Genomic DNA, 21,295 nt, shown 5'->3' on the forward strand with positions numbered 1-21,295 from the left:
AAAAATATGCAAAGGAAATAACACTGACGTTCGAAGATCAAATTAATGGGAAGAAAACTTCTAGGAAATCGATTTCACCTACTTCTTCACTATGCTTTTCTCATCCAGCTAATTTAATTGAAATCTCTTTTGTCTATTAGCAAATCTCTAATTCATCCAAAAGCCTCTTTCGATAGTCAATTGGAATTGACTCTTGGTTATCAATTCACACAAGAATATGCAAATTCAATAATCAAGAACGCAATAAGACCAATGATTTAATTACTATATAGGTTCATACAAGTCTTTCGATCTCTATACTTACCTATGCTGAAATATCCAAGATCGACCCTATGATTCCCTCTTTCGATAGCAAATCACAAGATTACTTATCATCTAATCAATGGCCAGTTAATTAGAAGCAATAAATTCAAAATAAATCAGATAAATAAAGAGAGAATTGCATTAAATTAGCATAGACAATCAAGCATAGTTCGGAAATAGGTTACATCGTTTTCCTAGAATAAAGAAAATTTAGCTCATGCTAGAAATGGAATTCAACATAAATGAATTCATCATAATTGTTCTGAGAAGATGGGAAGAAAATAAACACTGAAAAATCCTCCTTGCAGCCGCAACTCGTCGTCAAAAGCTCAAGGGAACGATTCAACGCTTTTCTCCCATCCGTGCTCGTGTATGATTCCAACGTACGTGCAATAATTGGAATTTCTTCTCCAAAAACAGATGATTTGAATCCCTCTAGCTATATTTTTCTCTCCCAAGAAGTGTTCTCCAGTCAAAACTCTCGTCCCTAGAGTGAAAAAATTGCTTTTATATGGTGTGACGACGGAAAACCTAAAATCTGTCAAAATATGATGTTCGCTCGAGCGGGGTGTCGAGCGCACATCGAGCGTTCGACTCTGTCTGATTTCGCTCGAGCATCCTATCGAGCGCACGTCGAGCATTCGACTCTGCCTGATTTCGCTCGAGCGGCCAATGTCTCCGCTCGAGCGATCTTTGTTTTTTAGCAACCCGCTCGAGCTCCCTGTCGAGTGGCAGTCGAGCGTTTGAATATGCCTGAATTCGCTCGAGCGAACTTGTAAAATCTGCAATATGAAATTTTGCAAGTCATCAATGACTAAAAAGAAATGAATATTTTAATGTATGAAACTACGTAACAGCTATGACCAAATGAATAAATGATGGTACCAGTGGATTAGGCAAATTGCAATGCCAAATAAGTAATACTAATAATGCACCCAATGCTGCCCCCTGAGTGAGGGATTCCCAACCCACAACCATAGGTGGAATTGGGTCCAAAAGACCGCTAACTCCAAAACACAAGGCGTAACAGTGTGTACCAGCCAGAACAAAAGTAATAAGATTAATTGTATATATGAAATATTTTAATTTTATGAAAGAAAGTACTAGGTGGAAAATATTTTGAGGAATGAAAATATTTTTAAAAGAAAACCTCACCTTGTAATGTTTTTGAAGAAAAGAAAATGTTTTATGTAAAGTATATATATGCATGAGAAATGCATGAATGAAACTTATGTTAGCATATTTTTATAGTATAAAATAATGCTTACTGAGTATTCGACTTATTTCATATTTATATGTACCCCACCCAAGAATGAAATGAAGACAAAACGTCACGACAGACACGGCCCAATGAAAAGGTGACAGAAGCCTAGGCCTTTTTGTGTCATATATGAAATCTTATTTTTGTAAAAGGACTTGTATTTTAGTTTAATAATTTCCACTGAAAATCTCTCTCTTAGATTTATAAATGTAAATTTTAAATTTTTAACTATGGAATATTTTATATCCTGAGAAGGGAAAGAAAGAGTAATAAAAGTTCAGTAATTCCCGTCTTGTTTTTTAAAATTATTTTCTAAAGTCACACCATAAGAATGGGAGTTACAAATGCATCCAAGAATTTTAGATAGATCAAATAAGAATAAGTACTCTCAAATGAAATTCTAGGAAATATGTGAAAAATAATATTATATGCAATCTTTGGAGTTGACCATCTTAGCGAAATACTCCTAGAAAATTCTAATATACTTTGGGGTTGCAGAACAAGGAGATTGATATCGTTGTAAGAACTTCTAAAGTCAACTAAAATCAACTTGAGAACATATTCTTTTGTGTATGCAGCACATAAAAATCATCCTTGTTTTATTCATTTTGGTTAGATATAGCATAGTGCATCTCATAATTGTAATATCCTTAAATAAAAACTATCATCATTTAAAAATTATCGTTAAAACAAAGAATGTAAATAAAAAGACATTTGGATGAAATAATAAATATAATTGCTGGATTTCAGTATATGACTGTTATATATGTTAAATAAGAAAATAACAAAAAAAAAAAACCTTATTAATTAACATAATTGTAAGGATTTGGCAAATTTAGACATAATCCAATGTTTGATATATAGGAAGTATATTACTTAAACTAGCTAAGATGGAATTTCTAGCTAATTTTTAACTAGAAATTTAGAGAATCCAATGCCAATTCTCTTAAGAAACTTAGATCATTATTATCCCCCTTAGAGTAAATAAAATAATAAAATAAATGACTAAATAATCCATAATTAACAACCAAGGCACCCTTTTCACTCATTCTTGTGTAGATAGTTGTGTTGCTTGAACTCTTCCTCAACAAGTTGGTCTGTAAAATCTACATTTTCTATGATGGGCACCATAGTTGAACTAAAGGTGAGATTATAAAAAGCTCAACAAGTTAGCCTAGTGACTGGACTTGTGATGTTATGCAATGATAGATATTAACAGAAATATATAAATGCATAAGAATGAAATGCAACCAAAGAGACTCCTCTCTAGATTCCTAAACATCTCTATTCCCAAAATTCTCTAGCTCATTTTCTACTAACCATATGCCACAGCTTCCCCTAAAAGTCCGTGCGCAGGTTCTAGTTCCCTTTATCACAACTACGAGTAATGTCTATCAATGTGACTTCATCTCAAGAACACTTAAGACTTCCATAACCAACCTTTACCTTAAGCTTCTCTAGCCTTCACCAATTGATAAGCAAGTCTAGTGACATGAGACCATTACACTCTCATCTAAGGTCATTGATATTTCAGCATCAATGCAATTCTCATAAAACATGCTCTCAATTGTAGATGCAAGGGCAAGAAATAAAAGATGCATTTACATTAAATAATTGTGAGATCTGAAAAGGCCTAGGGTTAGTTGCATAGCAGTTGGATCCTAGAAAATCTATAACTTTCATTTGAGATATTTCTAGATCAAAAGACAGATTAAGTTATCTTATTTAGGATCCATAAACTTAGAAGAAAATTGGCACCACATGGCATCCACATGGTGACCTCTAGAATGCCACTTGGCAACCCTAAATCATCCCAAGAAAATTTGAGTTGGATACATTCCATTAGGTGCCTTGCACCCATCATTATAGATGTATGAAACTTGGCATCTACTTGGACCTATGCTAGCTTGCCACATCACCATGCCTTGACCCCTCACACGGCCTCACCACCTACATGCCACACAGCATGCCAACTCAATCCTCACTAGAAAATTCAGATCACGTACATGCATAATGGCAACCATATGGGTCATGTGCCACTTATCACACATTAAGCAAAGGTTGACCATAAAGGACCAGCCCATAAGCTTTCCCTCAACTCCTTATAGCCCAAACCTCTTATCATGTGCAATCCTATTGTTTTATAATTTTGTCTCTTAGTCATATAAGAAATTAGTCTTACACTTGTACATGAGGATGGAAGCCAACCACGGGACCAATGGGAAGTCATGCAAGAAAAACCCCTCCAACCCTCAAGCTCTCTCTGTGACCACTCTCACTCACTCACTCTTTCTCTCTTGCTACCTTGCTCTCTTCTGTCTTACTCTCTTCACTCACTTTCCTTACCGATTCACAAGCCCCCATTCTCATCAATCTCAAGTCACCTTGAAAACCAAGGAGCATGACAAGGCACCAAGGGGTTTTGAGTTCTTTAAGGGTAAGAAACTTTTCCATAGCTTGACTCTTGGACTCTTGATGGTTGGATGTTTGTGTATATATAGTGGAAATTATGCTTGCTTAAGGGGAAAACTTACTAGTTTGAACTCTATGGCTTCAGTTTCATGGTTGGGAGATTACAAGGTGTTATCTTGCATGATGGCCTATCCACTTGAATGAATGGTGTATTTGAGATCATGGTACTAAGGATGGAGAACTTAAGTTTTATTTAGTTGAAAAGAAAAAATATGTGTTGGTGTTTTGGTTTTCAGTTTTGTAAGTGTTGGTATGTTACTTTGTAAGAGCATGTTTTAGGGCTCTGTATGTTGGGTTGGTCATGATGTTTAAACCTATGAATGTGGTGTAAGAGTTTTGTGAACTAAAGTTTGGTTTTCGAAAAATTGATGAGTTTAGTTTCCACATGGATGAGAAAGTATGCGTGAGTTTGATTTAACATGCTTAGAAGATTTGGGACTTTGATACGATTTTGAGGTAAAGGTGGGGTCGATTCCTATATGAATGTGTGTATATGTGATGGTTATGTTTGATAAATCAAAAACTCTCTAATATGATAAGTTTTGGATTTCATGTATGCTTGTATATATGTATAGGTATATATGAATATAGGCATACGCGTGCAATGTATGAAAGCATTAAGGTAGCAAAGCTTTGGTTGGATCTCTATTTTAAACTCTCTAGAGTGTGAATTAGGAAGGATGGTTTGGAATGTGTTAAAATGAGTATTAATTGAATTCAAAAAGAAGGTCTTGTGTTGACAAAGAAATGGTGGAATTTTCTATGATGTATGTCTCTCGTTTATGCGTTATAAATTTTGAATGATGTTTTCTATGGCTCAGAGAAGGATTTAATTGAGTCAAACTCTAAAATGGGACCTTGAGACTCTTGGATTGCTCCTATGGTGATGCGAACCTCAATCAATATGCTTTGAGACCCAACAAACAATATTGGAATACTTGTCCAAGAAAGCTAAAATTCAGATTTTTGATAGAAAACCCCGACCCAATGTTTTTAAATGAAATGCGAACCAAAGGTATAAAGTAACAAACCTCGACCCAATGATTATAATTGAACCACAAACTGAAGGTATAAAATTTGAACGCCACAAGGAAGAATCCTTGATAAGTTCACAAGTTCTCTAAAGAACCAATAGGAGAAGTAAACCTCACGTTTTATTTTTATTTTTATTCAATAATCATTCATTACAATGATTGCATGCTATTTATAAAACATGGCTGAAAATAAGACTACAAAATATTAAAACTGATAAGCCCATTTTCAGCCCTACACGCTTGCTATAAAGAAAATGAAACTAACTTGGTTCCAAAATAGGAAAGTAGATAAAAAGGACTAAATAATATAAGCCTAAAATTAAGGTTGATTTGGTCTGAAATTAGCAGCTCCTCCATGCCAAAAATAGACTGAAAAGGGCAAGGAAATCACGCCTAAGGAAGGTTTGAAATAGGCAAGTCAATCAGCCAATTAATCCTTCTAATTCCATGCCCACTCAACCCATAATCAGTCATTAATACACGCCATTGCTCAGGAAATTAAACCAATTAAGCAAGATCAGCCCCAACAATAGTTTGGATTAAATTTATTATTTCTTTATCTTCCTTTGGGCCAAGCTTGGAATGCCCCATTTTAGAATTAGCTCAAATCTCTTGAATCGGCCCATTAAGTGCTTCTTTGATCTTCTTGGATCTTGCTCTAGTAATAGACCCAATTGGAACATGCAATGGATCCTTTAATGATACCGGTTGATTCTCATCATATGGGGTACTAAGTATGAGACTTTTGCATAGGAAGTAATGGTATCTAGTTCCCTTAAGGAATGGCGGGTTGACTTGGTGAAAAATAGTGGTTTTCTAACATAACAGTCTTAGGTTGCCAGGCTTAGGTTTTGGCTAGTGGAAGGTAGAGAAGTTTAAGGTGAAGAACGGTTATGCGAAATCTTAAGGCCTGATTTGGATAGTGAGTTAATATGAGATGGTTTGTAAATAGTAGTGAAATATTTGAGTTGAGTTGAAATGAGTTAGAAATAGTTTGAGTTAAAATGTTTTATGGAGTTTTGGAAAATGAGAGAAAAAAATTAAATAAAATTATTATAAAGTTAAAATATTGTTAAAATATAATTTTTGTTTTGGGATTTAAAAAAATTGAATTATTTTATGTATTGTGTTTGAAAGTTTGAAAAACGTTGTAATAATCAGGTAATGATTAGATGGAAAAGTTGAATATTTGAAATTGAAAAGTGTTTATGTTTGTATTCTTTGAATATTGGGTTGAGATGAGATGATGAAAGCATATTTCTATCCAAACTAGGCCTAAGTGTTCTTGAGATAAAATAACACTAACGGACGTTATTCATAGTTGTGAAAAAGGGAACCAAAATGTGAGCATGGATCTTTAGAGGAAGCCATTGCTTATGGTTAATAAGGAACAAGAAGAGGATTTTGGAATAAAGATGTTGAGGAATCTGGTGAAAAGGTCACATTAGTCGCATTTCATTCTCATGCATTTTCTTACTTACGGTTATATTTGTCATTGCATATCATCATGACCCTCTTGGAGTTAACTAGCCAAGATTTATTAATCTTACCATTGTAGTCCCACTAGGGTGCAAATTAACATAACTGTAGATTTTGTAGACCGGGTTGGTGAGGAAAGGTTAGAGTAGAACATCCAGCCACACGAGGATGACTGACGAATGTGCTATGATCATCACTTAGAGAGCTAATTATTGGTCATTTAGTTTCTTGCTTTACTTACGCGATGTGGAGAGAAACTGTTTGAGTTTCTAAATGACTTTTGGGCATGTAATGATACTATGGTACTTATGGAAGTATTTGTGACTTGTGGAGATGATTATGTAATTGTATTATGATGCTTAAAATTTTTTTTCTCATGTACTAAATTCATAGGTCAATTACTTATCCGTAGTGAACTGTTCATATCATTAGTAAATGCTAGGTTCATGCATATTATCGTCATGAACATATGAGGTGTGTAACCCAATGTTACATATCCTAAAATCTTTCCAAGCCATCAAAACATAGGCGGGAGGTCAGGCCATCACAGGGTAGTATCTGAGCTTTATGACTTTGGGCAATTCCACAAGTCACTTAGGGAAAGTACCAGAGCATAGGCTTGAATTACTAGTTGAAGTTTGAGTGAAATTTTAAGTGGGGAGTGGCAAGAATGACGTGTTTGGGTTGTGTAACGAGAGAATCATCATGGAACAATCTAGACTCCCCCCGTAATGAGTAGCTAGAAGATGTGTATGAAGGCAAGCACCTGCGTGACAAAGGAAGTCACACTATGGCTCAGGCCACAAATCCAATGACCAACATGTTGTGACAACAACAAGAGCTCTTTCAACAAAACATGTAGTAGCAGTGGTTGCAAATGGATCAATAGTAGCAATTACAACAGCAGCAGGGTAAGTAGAGAAGCTACCCTTATAAATGCTTTCTAGTGTGCCAATACCTAGTGTTCTCTAGAATCAAGGGTCCAATGAAGACCAATAAATGGATTACCTATCTCGAAAGGAGTTTTAAGAAGGTATTGTACGCCAACTATTTGCTACAAGGAGAGATCGAAATCTGGCAGGATAGCAAAAGACATTTATTGGTAATGGAGTTGGAAGCGCTTAGTACTATTGTAACCTAGCATAGGTTCAGGAAAGAATTTTATGATCTTTTCTTCCCCACCATTGTAAAGCAATAGAAGGCAATCAATCTAGTCTAGAGTGGTATGTCGATGGAGTAGTATGCCGTGAGGTTTATGGACTTGGGAGAATTCGCCCTTCATCTCATCACTGCTGAAGAGATGTGAGTTGAATGATTCCAAGATAGTCTGTAGCAATGAATCTAAACTCAAGTGGCGTGTCTATAAATTCAAGATTTACAGAGGCATGTAGAGGTACCTTTCGTCACTAAGAGGGAGCAACGAAACCTGCCTACTTTAGCCACAAGGCAAAAAATAAGCACGTATACTAAAAAAGGTAGCAGTTCATGGTCACCCCAAAAGATCTTGGCGAGACCAGGAATGCAGCCACTAGTGACTTCAGGGAATCACCAAGTCAATAGCACACTTGTTTGTAACTAGTACTACAAGCTCCATCAGGAGGAGTGCTGATTGGGCATGGCCTCATGCTTTAGATGCGAGCAGTCTTGGCACTTTGCTAGGGAGTACCCTAAGGTGAGCCAAGTAGGCATGGCTGGTGCAATGCTCCTAGATTCTGCTTGCGATTTAGCGAATTCTAAAGCATTGATATATGCAACACAATGTTACCTACCATCGTTCATGACAGATAAAGATGCAATGCACTTAGCATGTATCTAACAATATGCAATACTTGTAGTGGATAATTTTTTTAAATAATACTATGCACCAAATATAACATATCCTAAATTAACATAAGCAAACTCCATAAGCATATAATAATTGATGTCCAAAAGTTACAGTACTTGTCCAAAATGTTTGTAACATAATTAAAACTAGAGACAGAGCTCCTCACATACATAACAGAGCTAACATAATAATGATTAGGCTAGCCTAAGGAGTAGCTATCTCAAATCGACCAATATAGCCATAATCCTATCTAAAAATTGGAGCATCGACTTGATAAGCTCCTCATGGTTGGGTTGTAGTCTAGTTGACCTCATCCAAATGATCCTTTGCTGGTCCTTCTACTCTTAACACATGGTCTACCATTCAGGAGGAATGGTAGTTGGAACTACCAAGTGAGATTTGATTATATATCTTAGTAAGTTAACAACTAACTTAAACTAACAGCTTACAGATGTGCATGCATGACAATAAAAGGACATGATTGATGTGAACATGAGTTAACGTGACATGACTTGGCAAATAACATGACAGGTACTGACATAACTTGAACTGAATTGAACATGAAATAAATATGACATGAACTGAAACTAAATTGAACTTGAAATTGGACATGAATTTGGAATCTTGTTCCCATAAATAAACTAGTTAATTAAACATGACATATGGATGCTACATAGGTCCCTCTGAGTCATGTGCCCCTGTCAATATCACATCACATCACATCACATTACAGGTATCTACATTAGCTATAAGTACGTTAACATACCCATCATACCACATGTATCATCTGCACATGTTGTGAGTATGTAATTTACACATCTCGTAACAGGTATCTACACCTGCTCGAGTGCGTATAACATGAAGGTGAATTGTGGTTGGCTCTATCGGCTTTTGTGCTTGACTTCACTCTTGCAACTAGCTACTTAGGCCCTAAACATGTTGACAGTACTTTGCCAACCTAGGAAATTTCACATCAGTTTAAACACTTCAACTTAAACAATGGAGTCCTATTAGGATATTACTCTCATTCTAACACTTGGGGTTATGATAAACGTAAAAGACTCAACTGACTTGAAAATATTATTTTTCGCAACGAACTCCAAACTCGTGACATGATGTGGCGTGAAATGATCTGACAGATGATATGAGATGACATGACGTGACATATAAGTATGACTAACAACATGGCATAACGTGGCGTGCAATAATTAAACACGCATGACATGAAATAACATGTAACAAATAATTTCATACTTGAAAGTAAAACATGGCATAACGTGTACCAGATAAATTATGTACTTAAGATAACATGGATAACATAACTTAACATGTATATACATAAACCAAGCTAACATGAATGATGGTTTCTTACCACCATACACACACAAGTAGCTTGAAAGTAAATTAGAGGCCAACATATAGTGATTGAACTGAGACATAAATTAGTGTGAATTAACTTGAACTGAAAGGAAATATTTATAAGAGTTAGAAACTCCTCACTAACAAATTTAGAAACATAAAATTATTGACTCAAAGTAAAATTACCATTTTACCCCTCGACTTGTGGGAAAGTGATAATTTTGCCCCTAACTTAAATAGTTTGCATCCTAACTCCAAAACTCACCTCATGTAAATTTTTTCTTAACTCCAAATATCTAATTAGAAAAATATAAATCACATCACAACTATAAGAATTAAGCTTAGGCCAAAACATGCTAGGGCTAAGCCTTGATTTTAGTTGCAAGTCTATCTAACTTCAAACCACATATTTAAAACAATTTATGCGACATCTACCGATCACATCATATGTTTTAACATCATGTTAAGATCATAAAATATATACTTTAAAAAATCATAACTCTTCATGACAAGAAAAGTGCCAAAACACCAAATCTCCATCAACTCTTTGATACCTTTAGGACTACTCCCTTTCTAATAACTCCAAGGACTCTGAAAGTCCATAAACATACTCTTAATGTGTTTATAAGTCAATCCTAAGAAATAGCTGTCGTGTGATGGGTGGAGGTGGCTGATTGACCTCTCATCAACCACTATTTTGGGCTGACATGGGTAGTGGAAGTACACTTATGGCAGTAGGAAAACTTTCTAAAGAAGCCTTGCATAGGTGAAACTTTCTAGTGGGCCTAAACTAATTAGGCCTCATTTAGGGTTTCAATGGGGTTTGGTTTGGGGTTTCAATTTATATCAAGCCCAAAACTAATTTTTCTTGGCCCAATGAAATTACCAAGGTATAAAAGAATAAATAAGGGTGTAATGACATGAATTTTAATGGCTAATAGCATGTGAAAATGGTCTAATTAAGTAATCAAACACTAAGCTAAAACCAGCCAACACTTAGGGTTTGGGTTTGGGGTAACCATTTGGGGTTTGGGGAAACCATTTAGGGTTTTAGTTTTCACCAAGGTTTTGGGGTTTCAATTAGATCCCAATTATGTAGGATTTCACTAGGGTTGAAATCATCTTTGGTTCGGCACAAAAATGAATAATTGGATGAAATAGTATTTTGCTTAGGTGGCATGATCGTAATGCTTGATTTTCCTTCCTTTCCTTCACATTTCCATCTCATGGTTCCTCTTAATGTCAAGTGTCCTATAATATTTTTTAAGTGGGGCTAAGATCTTTCCATGCGTCTAAATAAAAATTCTCTAGACTGATTTGGATAATCCACACTGTGATTTCGAAACGACTACACTGAGTGCTAATGCGGGTGTTACTATTCACCCCAAAAATGACAAAAATAACTTTATACCATAAAATCATAAATAATCCTATCAAACTAGGAGTGCAATCAGTTTTGCAAATTTTGACTCTTAAGTGCCTTGAATAAATCAAAACGCGTTTTAGAATCCGGAAAATAAAAATTATTTTATTGTGCTGTAAAATCTTAAATATTCATATGAAACTATTGGCACAAACTGTTTCTCAATCCTATACTCATAAGTATTTCAAATAAATAAAATTGTGTTTCTGTCAGCAAAATGGGTAAGAACTGACTAAGCTGATAAACTAACACTTAGAATCAAGCTCAATGTTGTGTCACCACCATTAGACATGCAGGGGGTGTTAAGGAAACCGTAGTCAAACACAAAACAATCTCTCAAAGTGATCAAGATAAGCCACAAGAAGTACAAGAAGATCAAGCATAGTCAAACACAATTAACAAGATAAGAAGTAGAATCCTACCTGCAAAAGACATTGAGCAATTACGAAGTTACGTTCCATTCGTTGGTGTAATATGATGATTATAATTTCTAGTCAAACTACTTCTTATTATTCCTAGTGAAATTACTTCTCTAGGCTGTTGTTATTAAAAAATTTCTAGTCCAACAATATTTGAATTTGTTGATTATAAATAAACAAGGTTGTACCAATTTAGATCAATTTATTCTTCAACACATCTCATCTCCTGTAATTTATTTCCCAAGAGCTTAACCCTCTCCTGGCAGCAACCCTACCTCACAATCCCCAAAGGAAAAATGGATTACAACTCGCAGCTAAATCGATAATATACTGCCCAATAGTTGAGAACTTTCCATCACAAATTTCTCATCTATGATTAGATAAAAATGACTGTTTAGGTGCACAATAACCGTTAAATCAATAAGACGGTTAGATGTGTGATGACAGTAAAAAACATAAGGTGATTAGATAAATATGATTGTTAGTTGAAAAAAGATATTATTGTCAAACAAAAACTACCCATTAAATAAAAATAAAACAAGAAATGACTGTTGCATAAAAGAACAGTTCAATAAAACAACAAATACAATCGTTGGATTTCAGTAATCAAAAACTCTATATATAGTCACTTTTATACACTTAACTAATGTGATTGGCTGCGTTACTTTTTTTTAATATAAAAAAACTGATTTGGCCAATCACATCAATAGTGTGCAAAATGTATGTAAAAGTGACTGTATGCAGTAAAACTCTTCTAGAATATGATGGTTGGATATGTAAAGTAAAAACATTGCAAAAATATATATATATATATATTAAAAAATATTATTTTAATAGTTTAACCAAACTTATAGAAAATGGCCAAGATACATTTTCTAGCTAAATTTTAGCTACAAAAGATGTATAATTTGATACCAATGCTCTTAGAACATGATCATGTCGTTTCGTCTATAGTCAGAAGTGGATTTTTGGAATCAAATAAGAGTTTTGCTCAATTCGTGTGTTTGTGTATTTATGATTAGTAGCTTCGGGACCTCCTCATGGATATGGCGATTACGTCTCATTACATTTTTATGCTGGTCTTAGATAGATAGATAGCTCTTTCAATCTTCAAAACAATAAGTGAATAACTGTCATATTTAATTTTATTTAATTTTATTTTTTTTATAGCAAAATAGCTTACTTCATTAATAAAAGATGCATTACAAATGAATATCAGTCCAAATGACTAGAGAAAGAAAATCTTGATGAGATTCCCACCATACACTAATATCCTCCCTTCTGAGAACATTTAGATGGAATGTAGACCGATTTCTTTGATATGGAATGTAGTGTTTTTTTTTTTTTTTTTATTCAAATTGTGTGGTGTAAAGGCCTTCAAATATTCTGTTTTTATTCTTTTTTCTTAAAAGCATTCTTAGTTTCAGAAGATGATCTTGTGAGCTTAAATTATAAACCCCAACATTTTGGTTTCTGTTTAGAACGCCTTTTCATTGGGGACTTTGGTTGAAGATAAGAGAGTATACTTCTAGATCCGAGGGACAATTCACCTTTGTGTTCGACAAGAAGAATGATTAAAGTAAAGAAGGGTAGGTTAAATTGGCTAAAATCAAAACCAAAGCAGCCTCCATCGTCAAGCAAACCTTCTCTAAATATATACCAATGCAAGTACCCCACGTTCTTGGCACCATGGAATTTACTTAAAACAACTATTTTTCCCCATTCACAGGTTCTCAGCAGCTATTCCATACATCATGCTGGGGGTTCAAAGCTGACTATAAGAAGCATTTGAGAAACCAATCGTACCAACAATCCAGCAATAAGCCAGCTGTGCCTGAACTAATGGCCAGATTCCTGCATTCCATCTTCCCCCTTTGTTTCCAGTGTATCATTGTAACTTCAGTACTAGGTTTTATTCCAAAGTTTATTCATTCATTAACCCTGCAATCTGATATCCAAGTACTTCGTACCCTGAAGCATTCATTTGATCCCAACTCGATCTCCTCAACATCATACCTTAATACTTGGGACTTCATGGCAGATCCGTGCGACTGTGCAGGTGAACAGTTTCTTGGAATTTTATGTCGTATTCCTCTGGATGATTCTCCTAGCAGGATTATATCAATTGATCTCGATGGCGCTGGATATGACGGGTTTCTGACACCATCAATTGGGAACCTGACCGAGCTCACCATTCTCAACCTCAGTAAGAACAAGATTCACAGAACAATACCCGAAACCATATCCAAACTTAGAAAGCTCACCAGACTTTCCCTGGCAGCCAATTCCCTCGTAGGCACCATTCCTAATGAAATCACTCTGCTCAAGAATCTTGAACATCTAGACCTTTCAGGAAACAGACTCTCTGGCTCAATTCCAACTAATATATCTGGATTACGAAGCTTGACCTACTTAAGCTTGTCCGGCAACACACTCACAGGCACGATCCCAGACCTAACAGGATTGTGGCAGCTAAACTATCTAGATCTGGGTTCCAATCAGCTCTATGGAAACTTGCCATATTTTCCTGTGAGATTGACAACACTTTCAATAAACTATAATATACTTACAGGCCACATCTCTCCAATTAAGAAGCTCAAAGACCTCATCCGGCTAGATGTAAGTGGTAATAGGCTTTCAGGGGTCATTAGCAGAGACATTCTTTCATTACCTAGACTGGTTTACCTGAATGTTTCAAATAATCACTTTACTGCAACAGAGTTGGTCAACTTCTCTGCATTAGGGACGGAACTTCAAGTGCTTGATGCACAAAACAACCAATTCCATGGTTATCTGCCTGCCAATTTGGTTAAAATTCAGAACTTATCCACAATTAATCTGGCACATAATCAATTCTATGGTCCAATACCAAGAGGATACGGAGCCAAACTAGAGCGACCATGGAGAATCCTGTACTTGGATGACAACTTTTTGTCAGGAAAGCTTCCGCCAGAGTTCATTAGTCATGGAGAAAGCATTACAGGCAGCGTTGCCAGAAACTGCCTTAGGTGTCCAACACAAACACCATTATGCCGCGGAGGACAAAAGACAATTTCAGAATGCCTGAGGCACAATAATAGCAGCACATAAGAGATTTCTCAGATCAAAATTGAACAATACTGCCATCAGGAAGAGTAGAAAAGCTCGTTTAACTTGCAATAAATAAAATAATATAATATGCAAACCATCCGAGCATCTATTTTTCATAAATGAATTTCTGGTTAGATGTCATTCTCCTTCCTCATACAAATGCTTCCAACGATACATTTATTTCCCATAACACTGCAAACACAAAACAAACTGAAAAGATGCTTTTACAGTTTTTTGAATCTTATGGAAGCAAAGCATACAAAATCAAGAAAATTGCCTACAGCATTTTAAAGACTGCTATAAACATAAACCATTTCTAACTACATAAAATAAAGTATTTACAAAAGCCAATTAACACTAATATTGCCAAGCCAGATGAAAAGTGGGAGTTGAGCCAGAGCAATAAAGAGCAAGAGATAATGGTGCTTGCTCGAATCATAACTCCTCACCTCTGCAAAGAGCACTCGCTTCATTGTTTTTACCAAGAAAATACCCATGCATAGGCAGGTCCAAGGCATCAAAAAATAGTACGAGTATCCCCACACCAACTTCCCAAGGACAGCCAAACACATCCCTGTGAAAGTATAACCTGCATAAGCCACAATATCAAGCAGGGGTGCCTCTCCACTACCCAATGAAAGCAATGTCACTTTCAGAAGTGCAACTTGCAGAAACCACCCCAACAATCCCTTGATAAACAACCAGTTCAGAGCTTCTGGGCTAAACCTGGCAATAAATGAAAATCTTTAGAGAAATTGTTTCAGCCAAGTGAAAAGAGGAGATAAGATGGAGGACTGAAACAGTGAGAATTAAATGAGTTTAGTTCAACATTGTAACTTGAGAAAGGGCAATGCCATAATTATAACTAAACCATATAAAGAAAATGAATCACCAAATTGAATTTCCAAGAGACCCAAGTCTAGGCCCAAGCTATGCGAAGCCCAACCCACTGGAGAAGGAAACGATGTCGTTCCTTGGAGGTCATTACCTCCCTGTTATCCCTCTTCCCCGTGCCTTGACGGTTTCTTCCACCCAATTCCATCTCCACCCTGTCACCTCTCCTCTCCGATACTCTGTCTCCCCACTCACCCATGCCACATTTATTTTCACTCCCAGATCCCCCTCTCAACAAACCAATCCATCTCTCTCTCTCTCTCTCTCTCTCTCGTGCTGAAGACCCAAGCACAGTGTGACCTACACCACCAAATCAATTGCCCCACTACCTCAACCCTTCGGTTTCTCCACCAAAGCCCATGCCCAATTCTGTCAGACTCCTCACGGCAATGCCACCGTGAGCCTCACCACCACACATCGAGCAAGGCACTATAGCAACAACCCTCCACCATGAACCACCGAAGCCAACCTCACTAATGCCGTACATCAACACCGTGAGACACGAAACCCGCCACATATCCAACTGTAAACCACCAAGCATGAAGCCAGCCATGCCCTACCATCGTAGCCTCCATAATCAAGCTACATCCCACAACCCCTACAGCATCAAACAACAGCCTCCACACACATCCAGCAAGCCACCCAATGACACCACCCAACCACTACTTTGCACCACCACTATCCACCATCTGCAAAATCACCAAAAGCCACTATTTTCCCTATACCCATAAACAGAGCCCTTGCTTCCTGCCCATGAGCCACAAACCGCAACCACCTTCCTTTGTTTGACCACCACCTTGCCGGAATCAACCACAGAAAGTGATGCCGGAAGCCTCCCACCAGTGCAAATCCACCACACATCCTTCCCATAAGTCTTCCGTTGCAAAATCTCTCTATCCACTCTGTTATTCTCAAGTGGAGACCACAGTGCCATTTCTTCCTGCAAGACGACACCACACAGAGGAAACCGCCATGATTGGCATTTCCATCTGACCACCCAAGATCCGTCTCCACATCTCCCTCCTCCCTCGATGAATTCACTTGCTCTCTCTCTCTCTCTCTCTCTCTCTCTCTGTGCGCTATTCTTGGCCTTTTTTTTTTTTCCAGAGTTCCCACTCCTTTTAAATGGAGATGGGCTCTGGGCCTCAAGCATAGATTTTTATTTTTTAATAAGAAACTTTACTATTTTTAACAAAAAATATTTAAAGGATTTAAATTATGTTATTAAATATAGGTTTTTACAATTTAATTTCAAAAGTAAATGGTAACTATGTAATTTTATTTTGAACACTTTAAATCTGATCTAATCTATTTTTATTAAATGAAATTTTGTTGTTTATTTTAATAGATTTTGATATAATTTTATTATCTAGTATTAAATTTTTATAGTTAAATTTCAATAGTAAATAATTTAGAATTTAATGTCTTAGTCAGAGAAATTAAGTGGATATCAATTAATTTGGGAAGTGGTGATATTTTAGGGTTACGAGAATTTTAGATTTTAGAAAAGACAAGTTATTTTAGTATTTCAGGCTTCAATATCAAAATGTGTGTTTAATTAGAGATTTAAGTAAGTTATGTGTGTATTTTATAGGTAACGATTAATATTTGTTTGGCACAATCGTGGGAAAAATTCAGAGTAGAAGTTCAGGTAAGCGAATTCCTATGCTAGACTTTGTATAAAAGAAATGAACTGAGAATAATTTTAAAAAAATATATGCATGTTTTGTTATAAAAAGAAATTTGAAACCTCAATTATTGGTTCTGTATTACACATGAAATCTATATAAAAGATGAAAGTATTTTTTCCATGAATGGTGAAGACATGAGAAAAGTTTTAGCATTCTACTTTTGGCCATGCAAAAAGAGTAAATATGAAATCTGAAAATTTGTATATATTATGTGAAGATGCTCTGAATCTATTTTAAATATGTGAAAATGATATGAAATTGTTCAATACTCTGTTTTGATATGATGTAGCATCTGAAAAACCTTTGGCATAACTTTCTGATTTTGCATCTGATTTTGGTTTTGGTCATGATCCGATGCTTTTGATTTTGTTTTGCTCTTATATATGACCCTGTCACGGGTGATAATAGTGACATCTGACCTTGTCACGAGACATAATAATGACCTCTAGTTCTGTCACAGGACATAATTGTGACCTTTGGCCCTGTCACAGAATATAATAGTGACCTTTGGCCTATCACATGATATAATAATGGTTTCTGGCCCTACATGAGACATAATAGTGGTTGTTTTGAGTGCAATTGCTTGGGTGTCATGGTGATTTATGTTTTGCTTGGCTTTCCGCAGAATGCACAACCCTATCATAGGTGTTAAACATGGTCTTTGTTCTGATATGATACTCTGATATGATATGATAAGATGATGATGTTCCATCATATTATGCCAAAGGAGATTTTTTAATATGAATGTTTTGAACTGTCACTTTGATATTCTGATAACATGTTTTTGGATCTACATTCTAAAACTAAAATGTTTTTTTCTGCATTCTGAACTCCATGAAAAGGCTCATGTTTACATACTAGTATATGTTCTCTGCTTACTAAGTTGTTGATAACTCACTCATTATCTCCCGAATATTTTCAGATATTTTAGATGTTTTAGCTAAGGATCAAGAATAGAAAGCTTGGGTAAGGGCCGTAAGGCTATGTGAGCATGGTGGATTAAGAACAAAAGGATGTCATGGTTATTGGAGAATTTTTTAAGTAATTTTGTCGTGTTCTAAGGATGTGATATGTTAAGAGGTTGATATTTATATTAAGACTTTGTGGTGTTATTAGTTAATTATTTTGGAATAATTGGTTTAAAACATTGGAATCTATGTGTAATTGTGATTTTGGAATTTATATCTATATGGTGAGATATGATTTAAAGGGAAAACACAAACTCTTCGAACCATCCAAGACTAGGGCGTTACAATGAGGAAATTCAGGCAACTAATGGTAATATAGAATATGACTCATGCATATAGCACGTTTCCTTTTCTCCGTGTATATATATATATCTACACACACACATATGCTATATAAATACATATTAAAAAAAAATCAGTTACTTACTTCCCATGAAGACCCAATGAGAACCCAGCAAGAACGACATAGGTACCAAATGCCATAAATGGAATGTACAGGTCCGGTGCATTTATATCATAAATTGGCGGTTTATAAGAGAGTCTGCCCCCTACTGGCTCAGTTATCCGTGTCCAATGGCCCTGAAAAAAAGAAAATATGCAGAAGAATAAGAAAAAAGTTTAACTACTATTGAAATTAAAATTGTGTGAACTGGAAGAAAACAGTGTGAATAGCTTACCCTATGCAGGAATGGAAACAGCACAGCCTTCAACTTGTTCCTTACATATTGGTCATTCACTTGGAAATAGTATTGGGGATCTGAGAAATACCTGCTTATCTGTTGGATTTGAACACAAGAATTTCAATACAAAGGACAAACGGTTATCAAGAACGCAACCAAAATATGGTTTTGCATATGACAACACATAAATTTAAGGGACTAATAATTTTCATATACAGGCCTAACGTACAGAAGAAAATGAAAGAGTAAATTACATTTTTCTATGACGAGGAATCCTGGAGACTATGCAAATGCATATCTTTTCCCCAGTTAAACTCCGGACCCGTGCAACGCGTCCTCATCACACGAATCAGGTAAATAAAGTAAATTATATTTTACAGAACTTCAAAATATGAAATTTATATGCATTTGGTTTCAAGTTGGAGTAAAAACAAATAGACAAATGCCTAAAATTCATGGATAATAGCAAGGTAGAAAGACATAAATAGGATGGGAATTGGTGTATGATATCATATGGAACTGAATTAGTGTATGATATCATATGGAGCACAGGCATATCACCACCAGCACGAAGGTACAAAGGATATCATACATACTGATCTCCTTCAAGCTTAAAAAAGAAGGGTCTCTTAAGTCATAACCTTTGATGTCACTTACGTTGCTTTGCACATATTCAGAGCTCGATCCTAAAAATTTTTCTCCATATGCACCCAATCCTCCTCTGATAAGCCCCGAACCGGCTCCATAAAATGAATTTCCAAATGGATTAGGCTGAGAATTTGTCGGTGGTATTGGAACATCAGACTGGGTCCCCACATTGTTGTACATTTCTGTAATTGAAAACATAAATGGTTACTATTGCACCCAAAGGAGCAGCTCAAGAAGAACGCAGCAAGATCTCACGCTTGAGGAATCCCAGAAGGCTAATACTGCTAACTTTCACGCCAAATATTTTGGACTGCAATTAACAGTCAGTATGGAGGGTCACGAGTATAAAATGAAGCATAAAACTAAAACCGACATAAGCCAGCAGTTACAAACACAGAGTTATTCCACTTTCTGATAGTTTATTAAATACCTAACATGATACTTGAAGTTATGTACCCTAAATTCAAGCAAGAAACGAAGGCCTCCCCGACACAAACCAAGTCTATGATTCATGAAGTTTCCCCCAAATATCACACGATTTACGACCCAGAATCGCAAATATAAGCAAAAAAATGAAAACAAATGCAAATCTAAATACGTACATATATGAACGTCAGCGCATATATTTATTCGGAGAGAGAGAGAGAGAGAGATAGATGTCAACGCGTACCGATGGGGATTCAGGCGAGTTTTGCGGCTAGCAGATCTGAGCTCCTGCGGGCTGGGTTCGTCCGCGTAAAAGCACACGCAGTAAAAATACGAGAGAGAGAGCAAAGAAGCAATAAATTTGGAAGAGCGAAAAACACAGCGCGAGCGCCTAGGACACCCATGCACCCTCCACATCAGCTCAAGTGAAATGTCAACTTTACCCTGGTTTTATATTTGTTCAGAGCATCCGAAAGTTTATTTGCATCTCCAAATTTAGTCAATATCAACACTTATTTTTATTTATCTATTCCATCCAAATTCAATCACACTTTGAATTAGTCATTCATTCTCTATACAATAATAAAATATTATTAAATTAATAATTTTTTTATTTAATTTATTTTATCACATTTTGTAATTTTACTAATATTTTAGATTTTTCCAATCCAATGTGAATGATTTTTTAGTTAAATTATGTAAAATTTGACCAAACATCTCATTTGGCCAAGCTGATAAGAATTCTCTTAGACACTCACCCACCAGCTTCACCCACTAGAGGGTAAAGAAGAAAACTAGGTTCAGTTTGGTAGTAGAGAATTTTGAGATGAGAATTTGAGTTTTAATAAAAAATATTAAAATATTATATTTTAATATTATTATTGTTTTGGAATTTGAAAAAGTTAAGAAAAATTTGAATTATTTATTATATTTTATATGAAAATTTAGGAAAGTTGTAATGATGAATTGAAAAGTTTGAGTTTAGATGAGATTTTCCAACTGCCAAACCGAACCTGGGTTAAGCAAAGTTGTTCACCTAAGGAAAGATCAGTGCTCTGCTCTTAAGCTGTTCAACAGAAACCATCATCCCTTTCCTTCTCCTTCAATTGTTCCAGCCAAGGGTTTATCGAAAATCTCATATTTCTTATACACTACTCTCTCAACAATCTAAATTGATTTTTGGCAAATTTTTAGGGATTCTTAGTTTGTATTCGCATTTCGTATACACTATTAATGTATTTAGTATTTCCCTTCATGTTAGGGTTTTGCTTTTTTACGTGAGTTTTGAGATTTTCTACCATTTACAAGTTTTTCTTTATGTTC

General features: G+C 35.7%; 2 protein-coding genes and 1 long non-coding RNA gene across 6 annotated transcripts; 2 read left to right on the forward strand and 1 right to left on the reverse strand.

The window, feature by feature from the left end:
- The first annotated feature begins 3,738 nt into the window (after positions 1-3,738).
- Positions 3,739-4,401, forward strand: LOC122294423. Its single transcript, XR_006237602.1, has 2 exons — positions 3,739-4,001; positions 4,122-4,401. It is a non-coding gene; the product is annotated as an uncharacterized LOC122294423 (long non-coding RNA).
- A 3,763-nt stretch (positions 4,402-8,164) lies between these two features.
- LOC122301729 (putative leucine-rich repeat receptor-like serine/threonine-protein kinase At2g24130) lies at positions 8,165-14,583 on the forward strand. The gene is made up of 3 exons (XM_043113116.1): positions 8,165-8,357; positions 13,305-14,487; positions 14,559-14,583. Exons 1-3 carry the CDS (start codon positions 8,165-8,167, stop codon positions 14,581-14,583), a joined length of 1,401 nt encoding a protein of 466 aa, XP_042969050.1.
- LOC122300162 (protein YIF1B-A) lies at positions 13,082-20,373 on the reverse strand. 4 transcript variants are annotated; one of them, XR_006239936.1, is made up of 7 exons: positions 20,217-20,373; positions 19,556-19,728; positions 18,896-18,994; positions 18,646-18,797; positions 15,115-15,391; positions 14,445-14,638; positions 13,082-14,372 (listed from the first exon to the last, which is right to left on the reverse strand). XR_006239936.1 is itself a non-coding variant. In XM_043110623.1 (6 exons), exons 2-6 carry the CDS (start codon positions 19,724-19,726, stop codon positions 14,630-14,632), a joined length of 708 nt encoding a protein of 235 aa, XP_042966557.1. In that variant the 5' UTR covers positions 19,727-19,728; positions 20,217-20,373; the 3' UTR covers positions 13,082-14,629. The 4 variants fall into 4 exon arrangements, 2 of the variants coding, with proteins under 2 accessions (XP_042966557.1, XP_042966556.1); XR_006239937.1 differs by having other exon boundaries at positions 13,082-14,102; positions 14,261-14,638; XM_043110623.1 differs by having other exon boundaries at positions 13,082-14,638.
- Between the last annotated feature and the right edge of the window lie 922 nt (positions 20,374-21,295).

This window comes from Carya illinoinensis, chromosome 2 (assembly GCF_018687715.1).
Source record: "Carya illinoinensis cultivar Pawnee chromosome 2, C.illinoinensisPawnee_v1, whole genome shotgun sequence".
Lineage (NCBI taxonomy): Eukaryota > Viridiplantae > Streptophyta > Magnoliopsida > Fagales > Juglandaceae > Carya > Carya illinoinensis.

Bases quoted from the DNA above. Each gene is read 5' to 3' on its own strand.
- LOC122301729 (XM_043113116.1), top strand. From the start codon at position 8,165: ATGGCCTCATGCTTTAGATGCGAGCAGTCTTGGCACTTTGCTAGGGAG. The intron at 8,358-13,304 runs GTATCTAACAAT...CCCCATTCACAG, and splicing joins AGATGCAATGCACTTAGCAT to GTTCTCAGCAGCTATTCCAT. The intron at 14,488-14,558 runs GTACTTGGATGA...AAAGCATTACAG, and splicing joins GAGCGACCATGGAGAATCCT to GCAGCGTTGCCAGAAACTGC.
- LOC122300162 (XM_043110622.1), bottom strand. From the start codon at position 19,726: ATGTACAACAATGTGGGGACCCAGTCTGATGTTCCAATACCACCGACA. The intron at 18,798-18,895 runs GTAAGCTATTCA...TCTTTTTTTCAG, and splicing joins TGTTTCCATTCCTGCATAGG to GGCCATTGGACACGGATAAC. The intron at 15,392-18,645 runs GTAAGTAACTGA...ATTTATTGCCAG, and splicing joins TCATTGGGTCTTCATGGGAA to GTTTAGCCCAGAAGCTCTGA.